Source organism: Accipiter gentilis, chromosome 15 (genome assembly GCF_929443795.1).
Source record: "Accipiter gentilis chromosome 15, bAccGen1.1, whole genome shotgun sequence".
NCBI lineage: Eukaryota > Metazoa > Chordata > Aves > Accipitriformes > Accipitridae > Astur > Astur gentilis.
This window is the reverse complement of record NC_064894.1, coordinates 9,858,137-9,872,807: the sequence shown is the minus strand read 5'-3', so window position 1 is coordinate 9,872,807 and position 14,671 is coordinate 9,858,137. Positions and strand designations below refer to the sequence as shown.

Here is a 14,671-nt window from a genome sequence, read left to right as displayed (position 1 = left end):
GGAAACAGAGGAGCTGTTTCTTAGCTGTGTGACTTGGCCTTATCTCTGTTCCTTACAAAGTCTGCAGAGTGAATAAGAATTCTAATAAAAAGCTGCTACATTTTCTGGCTCTTCTGATGAACAACTTTGACAGGTTCAGCTGGATATATAAGAATTGTTAGAGATGCACTTGCAGCATTTTATGATCTGTGTCACTCCTAATACTCAAAGTGGTAATACAAATGTGGTATATTCTGTAAACTCCAGTTATTTTCTTGTCATACATATGGATTTACGGCTGGCTTGAATGTAGCTGAATGAGGATTTCCTGGCTTTCTCTTCTGAAACGTCTCATCAGAAAGTCTAGTAATAACTCTTATTTTGATAGATTTGTAGAGTAGTGAAACTTCTAATTTCTAGTCAGTAACATCTGCTTTCAAAAGATATTGCACTTTTATATATTTTCGTCTCTGAGAGGGTGCTTTCCTGAGTTTCAGCACATCAAATTCATATGCATAGAGTTTACATCTTTTGGTTCTGCATCCTATAATGTGACACAGTCAGAATTTTTGAGAAAGGAAAAAAGAAGTTGTGTTCGTGGCTCTTTGCTTTGCATTTCTTCTTGCAGGGAACCTCTGAGCCCCTTGAATGTTATCACTAAAAAAACATTGATTAGGACAAGGGTAGTAGAGTGGAACTGCCAGTTTATCCACACCTTCTGTTCCAGCACTTCCAAAAGGAAGACAGTAGCGTAGTCAGTACTTTTAGCTACAGAATTTGTGTGTTGATTTCTCCAGGGAGAGTCTGTATGACAGTGGCAGCACAGGCAGTGGGATCGAAGGGAAGTTACAGAACTGTGGAGAAGGAAATTATTAAAGGGTGAATTACTAGGAAAGGGTCTCTAATAAGAAAAAACTGAGATCTAGGAAATTATACCTTTGAGAAGAAAATGAAATAAAAGGGATTTAGTTTAGATAAGGCTGTGGGGAAGACATAAGACTTTTCTAATATGTGAGAAGTTGCTGCAAAGAAGGTGGCAGTAGTCTTCAGTTGAAGCAAGAGGAATTTAGGTTAAAATGAAAAAACCAAATACAAATCGATTCTAAAGCTTATTTTTTACTGTTAGAGACTGCACAGGAAGCCATCATTTTAAAGACTAGATCAGAGAAGTATGTTAGGAATGGTTTAAATGTCAGTGATCCTTTCTTCATGCAAGAAAATGGACTCTACATTTTCTGAAATGCCCGGTCTTAATCTGTTTCCTTCCATGAATCTGGTAGCTCTTCAGAGGTTAGGGTTATACTCTCTGATTCTTCTCCATTACCCTCACATTACCTGCATTAGAGGAAGTGATTAGATTTATTTTTTTTTTCTTCCATGATTTAAGAGCTGCAAAGAATTTGGGATAGTTTCTTTTTTCTTTCTCTCCTTCCAGTTAGGCTAAGCGAAGCTTATATATAAAATAATTCTTTCAGGCTTTATTCCTGTCTTGAAGAAACTCTTAAAGGTTTGTAGTGGGTTGACCCTGGCTGGACACCTGGTACCCACCCAAGCCACTTTATCACTCCGCCTCCTCAGCTGGAGAGGGGAGAGAAAATACAACAAAAGGCTCATGGGTTGAGATAGGGGCAGGGAGAGATCATTCAACCAATTACCGTCGTGGGCAAAACAGACTTGACTTGGGGAAATGGTTGAATTTATTACCAATCAAGTCAGAGTAGGGTAATGAGAAATAAAAACTAAATCTTAAAACACCTCCCCCCCCCCCCCCCCCCCCCCTCCCCTTTCTTCCTGGGCTTAAGTTTACTCCCGATTTTCACTACCTCCTCCCCACCAGTGGTGCAGGGGGATGGGGAATGGGGGTTGCGGTTGGTTCATCACATGTTGTCTTTGCCACTCCTTCCTCCTCAGGGGGAGCACCCCTCACTTTTCCCCTACTCCAGCGTGGGGTCCCTCCCCCCATGGAGGCAGACAGTCCTCCGCAAACTGCTCCAGCGTGGGTCCCTTCCCCGGGCTGCAGTCCTTCAGGCACAGACTGCTCCAGCGTGGGTCCCCCACGGGGTCACAAGTCCTGCCAGAAAACCTGCTCCAGCGTGGGCTCCTCTCTCCATGGGGCCACAGGTCCTGCCAGGAGCCTGCTCCAGCGTGGGCTTCCCACGGGGTCACAGCCTCCTTCGGGCATCCCCCTGCTCCAGCATGGGGTCCTCTCTCCCCAGGCTGCAGGTGGAGATCTGCTCCCCCGTGGACCTCCCTGGGCTGCAGGGGGACAGCCTGCCTCACCATGGTCTTCATCCCCACGGGCTGCAGGGGAATCTCTGCTCTGGCGCCTGGAGCATCTCCTCCCCTCCTTCTGCACTGACCTGGGGGTCTGCAGGGCTGGTTCTCTCACATCTTCTCACTCCTCTCTCTGGCTGCAGTTTCTGTTCAGGAGCAACTTTTTCTCCCTGTCTAAATCTTTTCTCCGAGAGGCACTACCACTGTTGCTGATGGGCTCGGCCTTGGCCAGCGGCGGGTCCGTCTTGGAGCCGGCTGGCATTGGCTCTGTCGGACGTGGGGGAAGGTTCTAGCAGCTTCTCACAGAAGCTACCCCTGTACCCCCTCCCCCACTGCCAAAACCTTGCCATGCAAACCCAATACAAGGCTGAATGTCGTGAAAAATAAATTTCATAAATTGACTATTAAGCAATAAACCTTTTCCTTAGTCCAAACGTTAAGAACTTGTACTGGAAAAGTATTCTATTGAAAAACCAATGGCAGGGGAAATCTTCTAATTACACATTTCCTACATAAATAGCTTTAAGCATGACAAATAACTGTCAAGCTGGGCTGTCCAAAATTTTTTTAGTAAGTAAATAAGGAAGTCTGCTTTTAGAGAAATTCAGTTGGATCTTTTTTCCTTCTCTTTTTCTCTGATGGAACAGAAGTGTTATATGTTTAAAAGTCTAAGGTCCATTTTACTTCTAATTTTCAGAACTTTTAATACCTAGGATGATATTACCTTGTTCTTGGATATTAGTTAATAATGGGATATTAGTTAATAATGGTGTCAGTGATTATTCTTCTTAGTCCGGTCTTATAAGGATCTCTATGGTCAAATACCTCAGCATGGAAGCTCACCTAAGAATTACATCCTTATGGTAGGAGTCTTTTAGACTAGTGCCTAACTTCTATCTTTTTAAAATTAAGTTAATTATGTAGGCTTTCTCTGTTTGGAGACAGAGAAGTATCTCCAGAAGGAGAAAGTTTCTCTTAAAGGTCCCAGCCTAAGAGTCATTTGTCACTCTGTGACTGTGAAGGCAGCCTAGGTGTCTATCTGAAAAGTAGAAACTCAGTTGTTATTAGAAGTAAGTTTGGGGAGATAAGTCCCCCTGTTAGCTAGGTTTTATCACTACATTTAGCAGCCTCAAGTTAGTCAGTACCCCTTCAAGTTTCTTTTTGTTTGTTTGTTTTTCTGGAAAGCTACATTTTTATTAGTGTTACATTTTTCCAGTTCTAGTGATCCAAAATATGGCTTACCACCTATGAATGGCAAAAGCCTAAAATATAGTGGAAATGCTATATTTTCTGTATAGCTCAAAGTTAGGAGGAGTCTGTTTAGGAAATTCCTACCGGTTGAGCAACTGCTTTTGCTCCAGACTGTGAGTGTAAAGAAAGGGTAATGTAGTGAAACTGGACAGCATTAATCTGCAGTTTAGGGTAATCTCTGTCTTTTTTTCCACCTGTATGTAACACTTGAAAAAACATTGCTAAGCAATGCCAGCTTTTTGTTGCTGTAAAGAGCAATACATAGGAATGAAGACTTCTTTTTTTCAGTGTGAGTCCAGGCATTGGAACTAATTGTACAAGGCTGATGAATAATCAGTCATTAGGCCAACACCAGAATTAAAGTCCCTCCACGGCAGAACTGTGGTTGTATCTCGGGCAATATTTAAGACTGCAGAGAGTGAAGATAGTGATGGGTAGTGGGGAGAGGTATTCTTAGTTATGGTAAAGCTGTGTCAGAGAACGAGTTATTCCAACTTTCATCTGCAGGTGGGGCAAGCACAGTTTAAAATGTATTGTCGATCTAAACAGAAGGAAGTTTTTATAAAAGATTTTACTTTCACCCACCCAACAGTTCAAAAGGCATAAGAAATTACAATGGGAAGAACTGGCATCTTCAGAAAAGAATAGTCTGTGAATTGCAAGAAAGGCAGGGTGTCTAACTGTTGGCTTAGCAGCTGTGTGTTTATTTGCAAAGTAGCACCATAATCAAAGCTGTATTTGCAAGTAAGGAGTAGAATCAAGAAACTCTATGTAAAGGTTTCAGGCAACAGCAGAAGAAATAAGGGAATGAAAGGAAAGCATTCAAGAGAACTAGGCAAAGAGCAGAAAGCGTGGCTCTGTGACAAACAGTACATCTAGAAAACTCTTGCAGAGGTACACACTGTTAAAGCTGTTGCCCGCTGTTTTGGTAAAGGGGCTGAATTTCTTGCCAGTGCAATAGTTTTCTAGAAAACACAGATTAAAGAAAGTGTAAATATGTGGACAGTATCCACCAATACTTCTACATTCTTGATAAAACCACATGTGGTAGCACCACAGAATGGCTATAGGAACTGTAGGCAGGAAAGTATTGACCACTCACCCACAGTGACCAAGCTGGTATTTCTACAGCTACATGTATATATTCTAGCTTTAAGAGTATATCTTACAACTTAAAGCAGTGATTGCAAACCTTGGCTTATAAAATCCACTGACACTGTGTGTAACCAAAGAAAGGAAGTTAAAACCAACACTGACAATGAAAGCAGAGTCTGGTATTGCCTGGAGCAGCCTCCTTGGTCCATACAGCTGCCCAGGAGAAAGGGATTTGTGGTTTTTTTTGTATGTGACTTCTGAAAGTTAAATCTGAACCTAAATTAAGATTGCATTATCCTTTTTTTTAAAAAATGAAGACATACTGTGGTATTTTTGTCAGGATTTAGCTTTTTCAAAGCCTTGTATCTGACTTCGAGGGGCTCAAAGGACATGCTCTCCCTTGCTGTTGCAGCAGTCCGTTTCTGTGGGTTTTATATCAACATTTGGTTCAAGGGAACTTTACCAGAAGTAATAATAAATATAATTGCAAAATGTCCATTGTTACGTTTTTCATGACTGGATAGAACTGTTTTGTTTTTGCCATGTGATTCATTGCAAGAGAGGATTATGCCAAGTTCTGCCTTGTAATCATTGGAGATTCACCCTTGGGAAATGCTTCATCACAAACTTGGCAGGAAACACTCAGCTATTGCTTTCTCAGAATTCATCCAAAGAAAGTGCCTTTCTTTGAGAAAGTCAAGCACTTACTTTTGAGAAAATGCCATACTTCCCCCACTTTTTGTAAGGAGTATAAGCTCTCTTTCAGTGTCTTTGAAAAGAATATAATACATTGAAATATTTTTTTCTTCTACCCTCTTAGGAAATTTCTCAGAGTTCTTCCTCTACCAAGTGAAAACTGGAGTGCTTTAGTTGAAGAGTGGTGTTGTCACCCTAACCCCTTTGCTAGAAGCACTTTGCACCCTCAGCATGGTGACTGTTTTCTTGGAGACACTTTTTTTCTGTTGAATTCAGGAAATGAATCACATGTGCCTGAATCTCCCATGTGCTGCTCAGAGACTGGACACCATACTTCTCAGAATGGCTCCAACTTGGTAAAGTATTTTGTTTGAATAATTCTTAAGTTAATGTATTTGGACTTTTTTTGTTGTAAAACACTTTCTTGTCACTGGTTTATTTGACTTGTATGTATTACAGAGCTGTTTTGAAGGTCATAGGGAGTTGTTGATATTCAGTTGCACAGAAGCCAGAAAATACTCTAAGCTATGATTTACATTTTCTAAAGCATGCACCATGGCTTTGATATTGACCTAGATATGCAAGAAGAACTTCTTCTTATAAATTGAATTAGAAACTATTTAATTATGTGGTTCTAAACCCAAATATTCCCCCCCAAAAATATCCTGAAGTAAAGGACATCAATATTCAGTTAAGATAATGATTGTAATGGGTTAGGTGTTTGTCAAAGGGTAGTGGAGCAAAGGGTGAGGAGGAAACTGGAATAACAATGCTTTTTCATCTCAAACTGTGACTGGATGCATAACTATGAATATGATCAAAGGAAGGTGTGATTTTTTTTATTTTTTTTTTAATTTTTTTCTTTAGCTTTAGAAAGACTTGTAAAAATTGGTATGTGTTTTGGGTTCAGATGTGGCTGTCTTACACTCTCATAATATAGTAAGGACATTGAGTTTTTTTGACTGCTCTGTCTAGTGAAAGGGACCTGCCACCCCAAGTGATAACTCTTCACGTTGATGTTTCTGAGGTCTTCCAGGAGGGGATAGATCCATCAGCTGGGTCTCTAGGAAGAAGGCTATCATTTGGCTTAGAAACATCCAAATTTGTTGTTGCCATGAAAAAAAACATTTGTAGGGACACTGATATTTCAATGGTCGGGTAAAACCCATGAAGAAAGAAGATCAGTGCTTTATTGATCTTGGAAATCTAGCACATACATAAAAGTTCTAGCAATAATCTTCTATTCTACGAGAAGAACAACCAGGAACTTAGTTCACCAAAGCCTACATTTCCATAAAGCTTTTTCTGTTAGTCTACTGCTTGTCTGTTTTTGTGCTGACAAAGGTTTGGCCTGCAGATACCATCTTTTCTTCCAATATCATGCATTAAACCTAATTACTGAAATCCTTCTACAATTATGGGAACCATTGCTGCCTTGGCAACTTGTGTCTTTAACAGCTGATGACTTGCTACATACAGATTCCCAACATGAAACTTCTAATCTGTTGAGAAGTAACTCCAGAGACCCTGATTCCTGTCTGCTGCTGCTTATCATCATTAGGGATTTGTATTATCCCCAGTTAAATCACCGGGATTCTCACAGTTAAATGGTTGCTGGTGCAGTGCATCCAAGTGAGCCATCTGCTTGGGGAACAGTTCTGTCCTGTGGTCCATATCTGCAAGTCTTGCAGCTGTGGTCCCTTTGGTTACTTGTTCCATTGTTCTTTGAAAAGCAGAATATGGGGAGGTGAAAATTAGAACTGGTACCCTGAAAGGATATCAGCATGGGAGAAGCAGATTAATTTGGATTAACTCTGTGGCAATTGGAGTTATTTCTTCTAAGTGTTCTTAAGAAGGAAGCTGAGCAGAAGATTCCAGACTTCCAAGAGGACAATGCTTTCTGTCAGAAGTCCCCGAAATGAATTATCTCACATTTCAGTAGTCTCAAAAGAGATCTTAGAACAATGACAACAAAGACGGGAAGATGCAGGGTGCATGGAATTCATATTGCAGCCCAAAGACAGGGGAGCAGTGTGCCCAACACACTTCTTCAATCAAAGAGAATGTTTGCCAGAAAAGGGTTGGTTTTGACACAGAAACACAATAAAAGGATGTGGGACAAAGATGTTACTGAGATGTGGGTCAAACCAGGATAACAGCAGAACTTTTGAATGAGGGAGGAGGCTGTTTTCTGTCAGAGGCATACAATAGTAGTTTAGTATGATGAATTTTCATGTTTGCTTCCTTAAACTTGCACTGTAGTTGAGAATTCTTTCCTTGTTTGTGTCAAATCCCTCTTTCTACATCTTTCACACTTGCAATGAAGTCCCATTTCTGTGTTTGCTTATTTCCAGCATCACTTGGTTGCCAAGCAAATGAGCAAAACTGTAAGATCCATCAGAAACTGGACTAATAAGGAAAAAACCCCCTCATACTGAAACAGAAATTCTTCCATGAGTAATAGAAAGTTACAGGCAAGATAGATTGCTATTGTCATAAATGTTCTTGTTTCGGAGAATATTGTTGCAGTCTGCTCCAGTATGAAAGTTCTTTTTTAATTGCATTGTAGTTCTTTGGAAAGTGTTTTCCTATGACGAAAATAGTAGCAGGAATGTACCAGAGATGCTTAAACAATCTTTCCTACCCTCCAGTGGGACCACGACAGCATCCGTCCATTGCAAACATATTTTGCACATCTATTAGTCTTCTGGTGTAACATAGTTTTTAAATGTCACATGGTCTTGCAGCATCCTAATAGTATCTCTTGGGGAAAATATTTTCCCTGACACCATATCAGGGAACCTTAGGAACAGAAACAGAAAATACTAGGCTGGTGATCCACATCCATCTGCAGATTGCCAGCAGCTGCAAGTTGTCAAATAGATATATTGATTTAATTAGTCTAGCTAAAACTATCACTTTTTCTGTTGAAGCATGATACAACGAGTTACCGGTGTTTTTTAGTCCTGTACTGCACAGTTCTCAGCTAGCACCTGTAACTGTAGTCAGAAAAAAACATTCAAGTTGTAGCTTTCAAGGAAGGACTGTATATTATATATTTGTACTGTGCAATATTTGTACCAACCTCAAATACTGGTTTTCACAAAACCCTGTCTACTTATCCTTGGTTTTCACGTTAAGCAAGTAATTTTACTGTGTATGTTTGAGAGGAGTAGCAAGGTAGGAATTGGGAAAGGGGATAACTGCGTATATATGAACCAGATGTTTTTTCTGAGCTCCATAACAAGGGGGCTGTACTTCCAACATAGTCAGCTCTCTGAAGCTTTAACAGAGGCTGTCAGGCTCTCCCGGGGACACAAACTCCTGGTTTGTGAGGAACAAGCAGGACTTTGTGATCATAAGTTCAGGTGCCACGTGGGACACTTCCTGTTTTTTGTGGAGCTAGAGTGGTCCTTTCTGTTCATTTTATTATTTGTGTGGTACAGATCAGAGAGCTCTATTAGGTATTTCCAGCATCAAATCCATCAGTTCTGTCTGAGGTATAGCTTTGAGAAAGACGTCCAGTATTGATTTAATACTTCAAATGATGGAAGCTTTATCACGTTCCTTGGTAAGCTGTTTCAGTGGTTAATCATCCCGACTCTTTCCTGGCTTCTTATTAAATTAAGCACACTAAGAATTGCAACTCTGTATCTCTTTTTATCTCTAAGGTGTATTTAGTTTTTAGAAATTATTTTTGTAGCAGTTTTCCAAACCATTTTCCGAATTTTTAACATACTTTATAGATTCATTTTTGCAGTAATCATCTCACTGTAATTCTGAAGATGTTATATTTTTCTGTTTATCCATATCAACTGTTCAGTTTTTCATGCATTCAGAGATCATATTTGCCCTTTCTTTTGTGGCATCTCATTAGTCACTCTGGTTTGGTTAGCTGCCATCATCTAAATTATTTTGATTTTTTGCTGTCTTCCACTATGTATTCCTTTATTTTATCATCACTAGCTTTGTTGTTCCTGAATATATGATCTGGCATTTGGCTATATTTTGGTGGAGATTGTTAGGCCAAACACAACCTATTTAATGATCCAGACTACTGTGTACAACTCCTCTATCTCCCTTTTTTACCCTTTATCATTGAAGCAGGAAGTACACTTTTCCCCAGAGTAACTGATAAAATTGGCCCAGCGTGTCTGTTTGACTTATCTATAATCTCTTTCATCACTGGTCTAACCACAGACGACATGTCCTTCAAGGCACCTGAATTAGAATAAATCAATTAACAAAGCATTACTCAATTTTTGATTAGGATAATTGTGCTTGGAAATCTGCATCTGAAGACAACTGTAATGGACATACATCAAAACTTATCTGTGTAAGATGAAAAGTGTACCTGACATAGCTAGGGCCATTGGATTTACTTCATGCTGATGTTTTTGGGGTTTTTTTTAATAATTTTGTGATGTGATAGGCTACAGAGCACCACTTTTTGTTCTGGACATCAGTCCGACACATCATCATCATACATTTTAAAATTTGTATACTAAGGAGTATGATAGTGGTGGTAAAGAAAAAATATGCTCCCTGAAGAGCGCATGTGTGTTCACTCTAGTTGGAATCCATGGGAATGGTTGCCATCTGTTACAAAGGTTACGGAAAACGACAAATTTGGAGTTTTTTCCCCTCAACTAGTTTAATTTATGCTAAATTTAGATATTATTTTTGTAGGCATGTGCTGCAATATGATTTCTCAAGTTGATAGTCACTTATTTGGACTTACAAACCAAGCCAATAAAACCATAGTTGTTTAATTACACATGGGTATTTTTATGCACTGTATACTGTGTGAATAATTATAAAGGTGATTATACAAAGACCACTTGTAAAAATCCAATTTAGGTGTCTTCTCATTATGTTCGTAGGTTTTCCAGCTCCAGAAGGGTTTATTAAGTCAGGAGCGTCATTGTGGTTTTATATACATACTGCTTCCAGACCAGAGCTGTGCTGTTCTACACCCAGGTTAATAAGCCCACACAGAACCAGTTACGGCATTTAGATTTTGGAATAAAATAGGAGTTGTGCTTACTTGTATCTTTATACTGTTACTGAATTTAAATATTAACACTGGAAGTAGCAGGAGTGTTACTAGGGCAGATCATATGTTCATCCAGAAATGAGATCTTTTTCAATGGGCAGTAATGGATGCATAAAAGTAAGGCAAGTATTGAGTGATGTTTTGGCCAGTGTAGAGACTTCTTGAACTAGATAATGTTATCCACATTTTTTGGTTTTGATATGCCCTTGATGAACATTGCATCCCCTGAATTTCTGAAGACTTTTTGAACTTATATACTTTTAATATGAAAAATACTTTCCTATAGTAAGTACCAAACTATATTATGCATTGTGTGACAAATACCTTCCTTTTCTTTGATACAAACCAGGTTATATTTTCATTGCATGAGCTATGAGAGTAAATGTTATTTTCCTCTTCAGCTTTTCCTAAACATTTGTGATTTTATAGATCTCAGTGATACCCATTTTCTGTCTTTTCATGATCTCTCCTATTACATGTGTTTTCTTGCCACATATGGAAACTGTTCTGCACCTCTCTCAATTATTCTTTGTCCGTACCTTTTCCATTTTGGCTTGAATTGAGGGAGAGGGGTTGTTCAAGAACAGAATTCACCGCACCTTTCTGGAATCTTGTGCGATGTTGTGTTCTTCAGCTGTTTCCTAGTAATTCAAAATACTCTGTGGACATTTTCTGCTCTCTGCTGAACATTGAACTGGTATTCCTATAAAACTGTCCACAGCGGCTAGAACATTTTACTGAGTGATGGTAGTCACACTGCAGCGTAATATTTTATGTATGTATTTTGGAATACTTCTTTTCATGTGCATTATTTTGCTCTTATCAAAATCGAATTTACCTTGTCATTTTATCATCCAGTCACTCAATATTATGAGAATCTCCTGTTAGCTATTACAGGTTGTACTGTGTGGTCAGTATGTATTGCCAGATTTTAAAACTAGTATGAAATTTGCAAGCAAGTGGAAGTGTTGAAAGCTGAAGTAGTGAATGTGAATTTGTGTGTATGTAAACATAAAGAGAACAGAAACAAGTACAAAGTTCACTATCTACTCTGGAGAGTATGTTAAAATTATACATTCCTTTTTCAGAATAACTGAGTGACATTTAAATGACATTTCTTTGTCCTACAGAAATCAAAGGAAAACACCAGAGTAATTTGTAAGCGCTGCAAGACAATGCTGGGAGAAACAGTGTCATCAGGTATGGGATGTACAAACCAAACTAGACTTCACTGCATCAGCCATTGAGCACTGGAGGTTAAAAACACTGGAGAAAAGCACTTTATCAGTAAGGTGCAGGGTTGATTCCTGTATGTTTGTCTCATTCCCTTCTGGAACAGATGAGGTTGTTGCTTCCACTGTTAGACCTTGAAAGTGACTTAGGACAAAGATTTTCTTCATCCTTGTTTCTGTGGCATATTTGGCTAATTCCAAAGCTTTGGAAGATTCAGTGCATTATTCCAGTTTACTAGGAATCCCAGTAAAAAAGGAGACCTGAGAAGTTACAGGTTGTTTATTTTGCCGGCAGTCCTACAGAATAACAGAAAGGTTCATTCAGAACTTGATCAACACAGAACTAGAAGCTAAAGACATGATTGCTAACACCCAGCCTGGTTTTATGGAAAGGAAGCCTTGTCAAAGAAACCGGTTATCTCTCATCATCATGCAATGATGAGATGATGAGATTATTGGTTTAAAAGCTGTCATTATATTGAATCAGCAGGGTTTACCTGAAGTGGTGTAAAGATGAGTCTCTGGTGGTTTTTAAAATGCAGTTATTAACAGGAGAGAAGGAATAAGACTGTTACTAGCAGGGTTCATTCTTTCATTCTCCCTCTACTCCAGTGCATCAGTCAATGTGAGCCTGGCTTAGTTCAGAAATCTGGAGAATATAAAAACTTTTCAGAAAATGCAAAGCCTGGGTAAGAAATAAGTCGTGAGGAGACACAAGACAGAAGGTCTTCTGTTACAGAAGGTTCTGATCGTCCTGTACGGGGATCTGGACAGTACAGGCTTTAATGAAACCAAATTTAAGGTAAGGTGTTTGAAAGCCCACAAAGCAGGTTGTGACTTCAGGAAGGCAGTGGTTGGAAAAGAGCTTCACATATCATAATGAATAATGGATTCCTTAATCTAAGCCTTCAGGCGGTTGTAGCAACCAGTAATTGATGTTATCACTTGGTTTGGGAAAAGGCAAATACTGTGTAGATGTGCAGGGATTTGGTCTGGGCTCTGTATGTGGCTGAAGTTAGATAGCATGTCCATTGTTTTGACCATGTTTCTTTAGTACTGTAGGAAATTTATGTAGAGTTCAAAGAACAGTCAAAAAAACTAACCAGAGATGGATGGTATAAGTCTAGACAGAGCGATCTCTGTGAAAGAGACTAGAGAGCAGGCAGAATTGACTGTCATGCTTTGCTGCTTCCTTATGAGCAGATAGCAGTGCCCTGAAGATAAGGCTGGATTAGAGTAGTGTAGCTGTGGAAGCCAGATTTGGCTTTGAAATTCCCCTGTCGACTATTCCTTCCCCCAATTCTATCCCCATATACTCATATGATTTTTTTCTTGGGAAATCCCACGTTCTATCTTTGTGCATGTAAACATCTTAATTCCCAGTGCCCTTGCAGCAGTAGCACCAATTCCTTACTCAGGATAACAGCTGGGGAGCTGGAATGACTGAACTGGCTTCTTTTCCTCCTGTTTCTGAGGACTAGGCACAGTGTGGAGCAGACTAAATTTAAACTTAGAGGTAAAATATAATTTCCTAACAGTGAGGATAATTTAAAAAGTGTAGTACTTATCTGGAGAAGATTGTCTTTCTGAAATGCTTGCTTTCATCCAGTTTTAATGGTGTGTGTGGACCGAGATCAGATGAGACAATCCCTTCCACCCTTAAAATTTATGGAACTGATGAATCTTTACTGTTGTTCACATGCTAAGGCTTAGTGCAATTAATTTATTACTCTATACACTTAACCTGTTTTGCTGGCATTCTGGTTAGGCTGTGTTTGTAGCATAGACCCGGAGTTTCAATATGATCATCTTTGACCTGAGTTTATTGATGGGGATTAAATTCTGTACTGAAACACTTCCATTTAGTGTTAAAGGCTGTCTTAGTGGAATAGTTTTGGGGAACAGTTACATTGAAACTCGGAATGTATGCAGTATTAGTGTTGAGTTAGTGCGATCTTTGGAAAGAAGTTCTATTCTGCTCTTTGAGCAAAGAAGAAAATTATTCCCCTGTGTGTGCTGTTATTAAAACTGTCTCTTGTGATTCACTGCAGCATTACTGAGCAGCAGAGGGTACTAAAATACTTATGTAAGCTATGCTGATCTCAGTGCTTTAGGAAAGTTCTTTCAATTCATCTTTCAGGTTTGGCTTGAGCTCTTGCTTGCTTTGTTTCAAGTTGATTGTTCCCAGCGTTAAACAAGGATCAATGTGAATGACAAATTGCTGATCATGTAATTAGCTCAGAGCAGTTTTCTTCCACTAGTGTATGTTTTCTGTTATTGGTTGCTTTTCCTCCCACAACCCAAAGCAGAATTTGACCATCTGCTGCACCTCTTAATTGAGTGCTGAACAAAAGTTTAATGAGTATAGTGATACGGTGACTCACAGTCTACTCTTAACAAGTCGGTTGTTCTGTTGTACTTGAAAAATGTTTTTGTCCATTTTAGATACCATTAAATATTATGTCACTGAAGTGATTATTCGACCATCTGAGGGAAGTTTCAGCCCAATACCAAGGTAACAAATAAAAATTAAAAAAAATCAGATAATTTGCTCAGGTTTACGTTTTAGAAAGGATGCTAGAAATGCACTAATATCTTAGTTTCTTGAATAATTACATATAATAACAAAGCATTATCAAATTTTATGTAATCATCACAGAATTAAGCATTGTAAAGTTAATGTAATCTGAATTCACTCGTACAATTTTGTTTGCTTGTCTTTGTGTGTGTTTGTGTGTGACACAGGAGAGAGATTGTGTATAATTTGTTGCAGTGTCTCACTGTTCAGGTGATAAGCCAAAATACAATACTTAGTTATTTTGAACTATGTTTGCATGATGTCTGGTGACTAATTATGGAAATGGAAGTTTACATTATGTAACGTTAAATTAAGTAACGCTTGAAATGTTTATTTGGAAGTGAGATTTTTGAATTTTCAAGTAATACAGTTCGAAGTTAAGACTAAGATGAAACAGAACTTGATCTAGCTATCTTGTATCATGTACTATGCATTAGTCACAGTTCTTTTTGTGAATTGTATTTGAAATATGTGCATCTTTCTGAACTTTGTGTTCATATGTGTAAAATA

At 38.9% G+C, this 14,671-nt stretch overlaps 1 protein-coding gene across 5 annotated transcripts in view; it reads left to right on the top strand.

Annotated features, from left to right (window-relative positions):
* Nucleotides 1-14,671, top strand: part of UBE3D (ubiquitin protein ligase E3D) — an 84,447-nt gene that overhangs the window by 3,165 nt on the left and 66,611 nt on the right. For all 5 annotated transcript variants that reach the window (XM_049818313.1, XM_049818309.1, XM_049818308.1 and 2 more), the window contains 3 exons: nt 5,420-5,651; nt 11,482-11,551; nt 14,029-14,098. In XM_049818313.1, the coding sequence (XP_049674270.1) occupies nt 5,420-5,651; nt 11,482-11,551; nt 14,029-14,098 (372 nt within the window). The remainder of the gene's footprint in view (nt 1-5,419; nt 5,652-11,481; nt 11,552-14,028; nt 14,099-14,671) is intronic.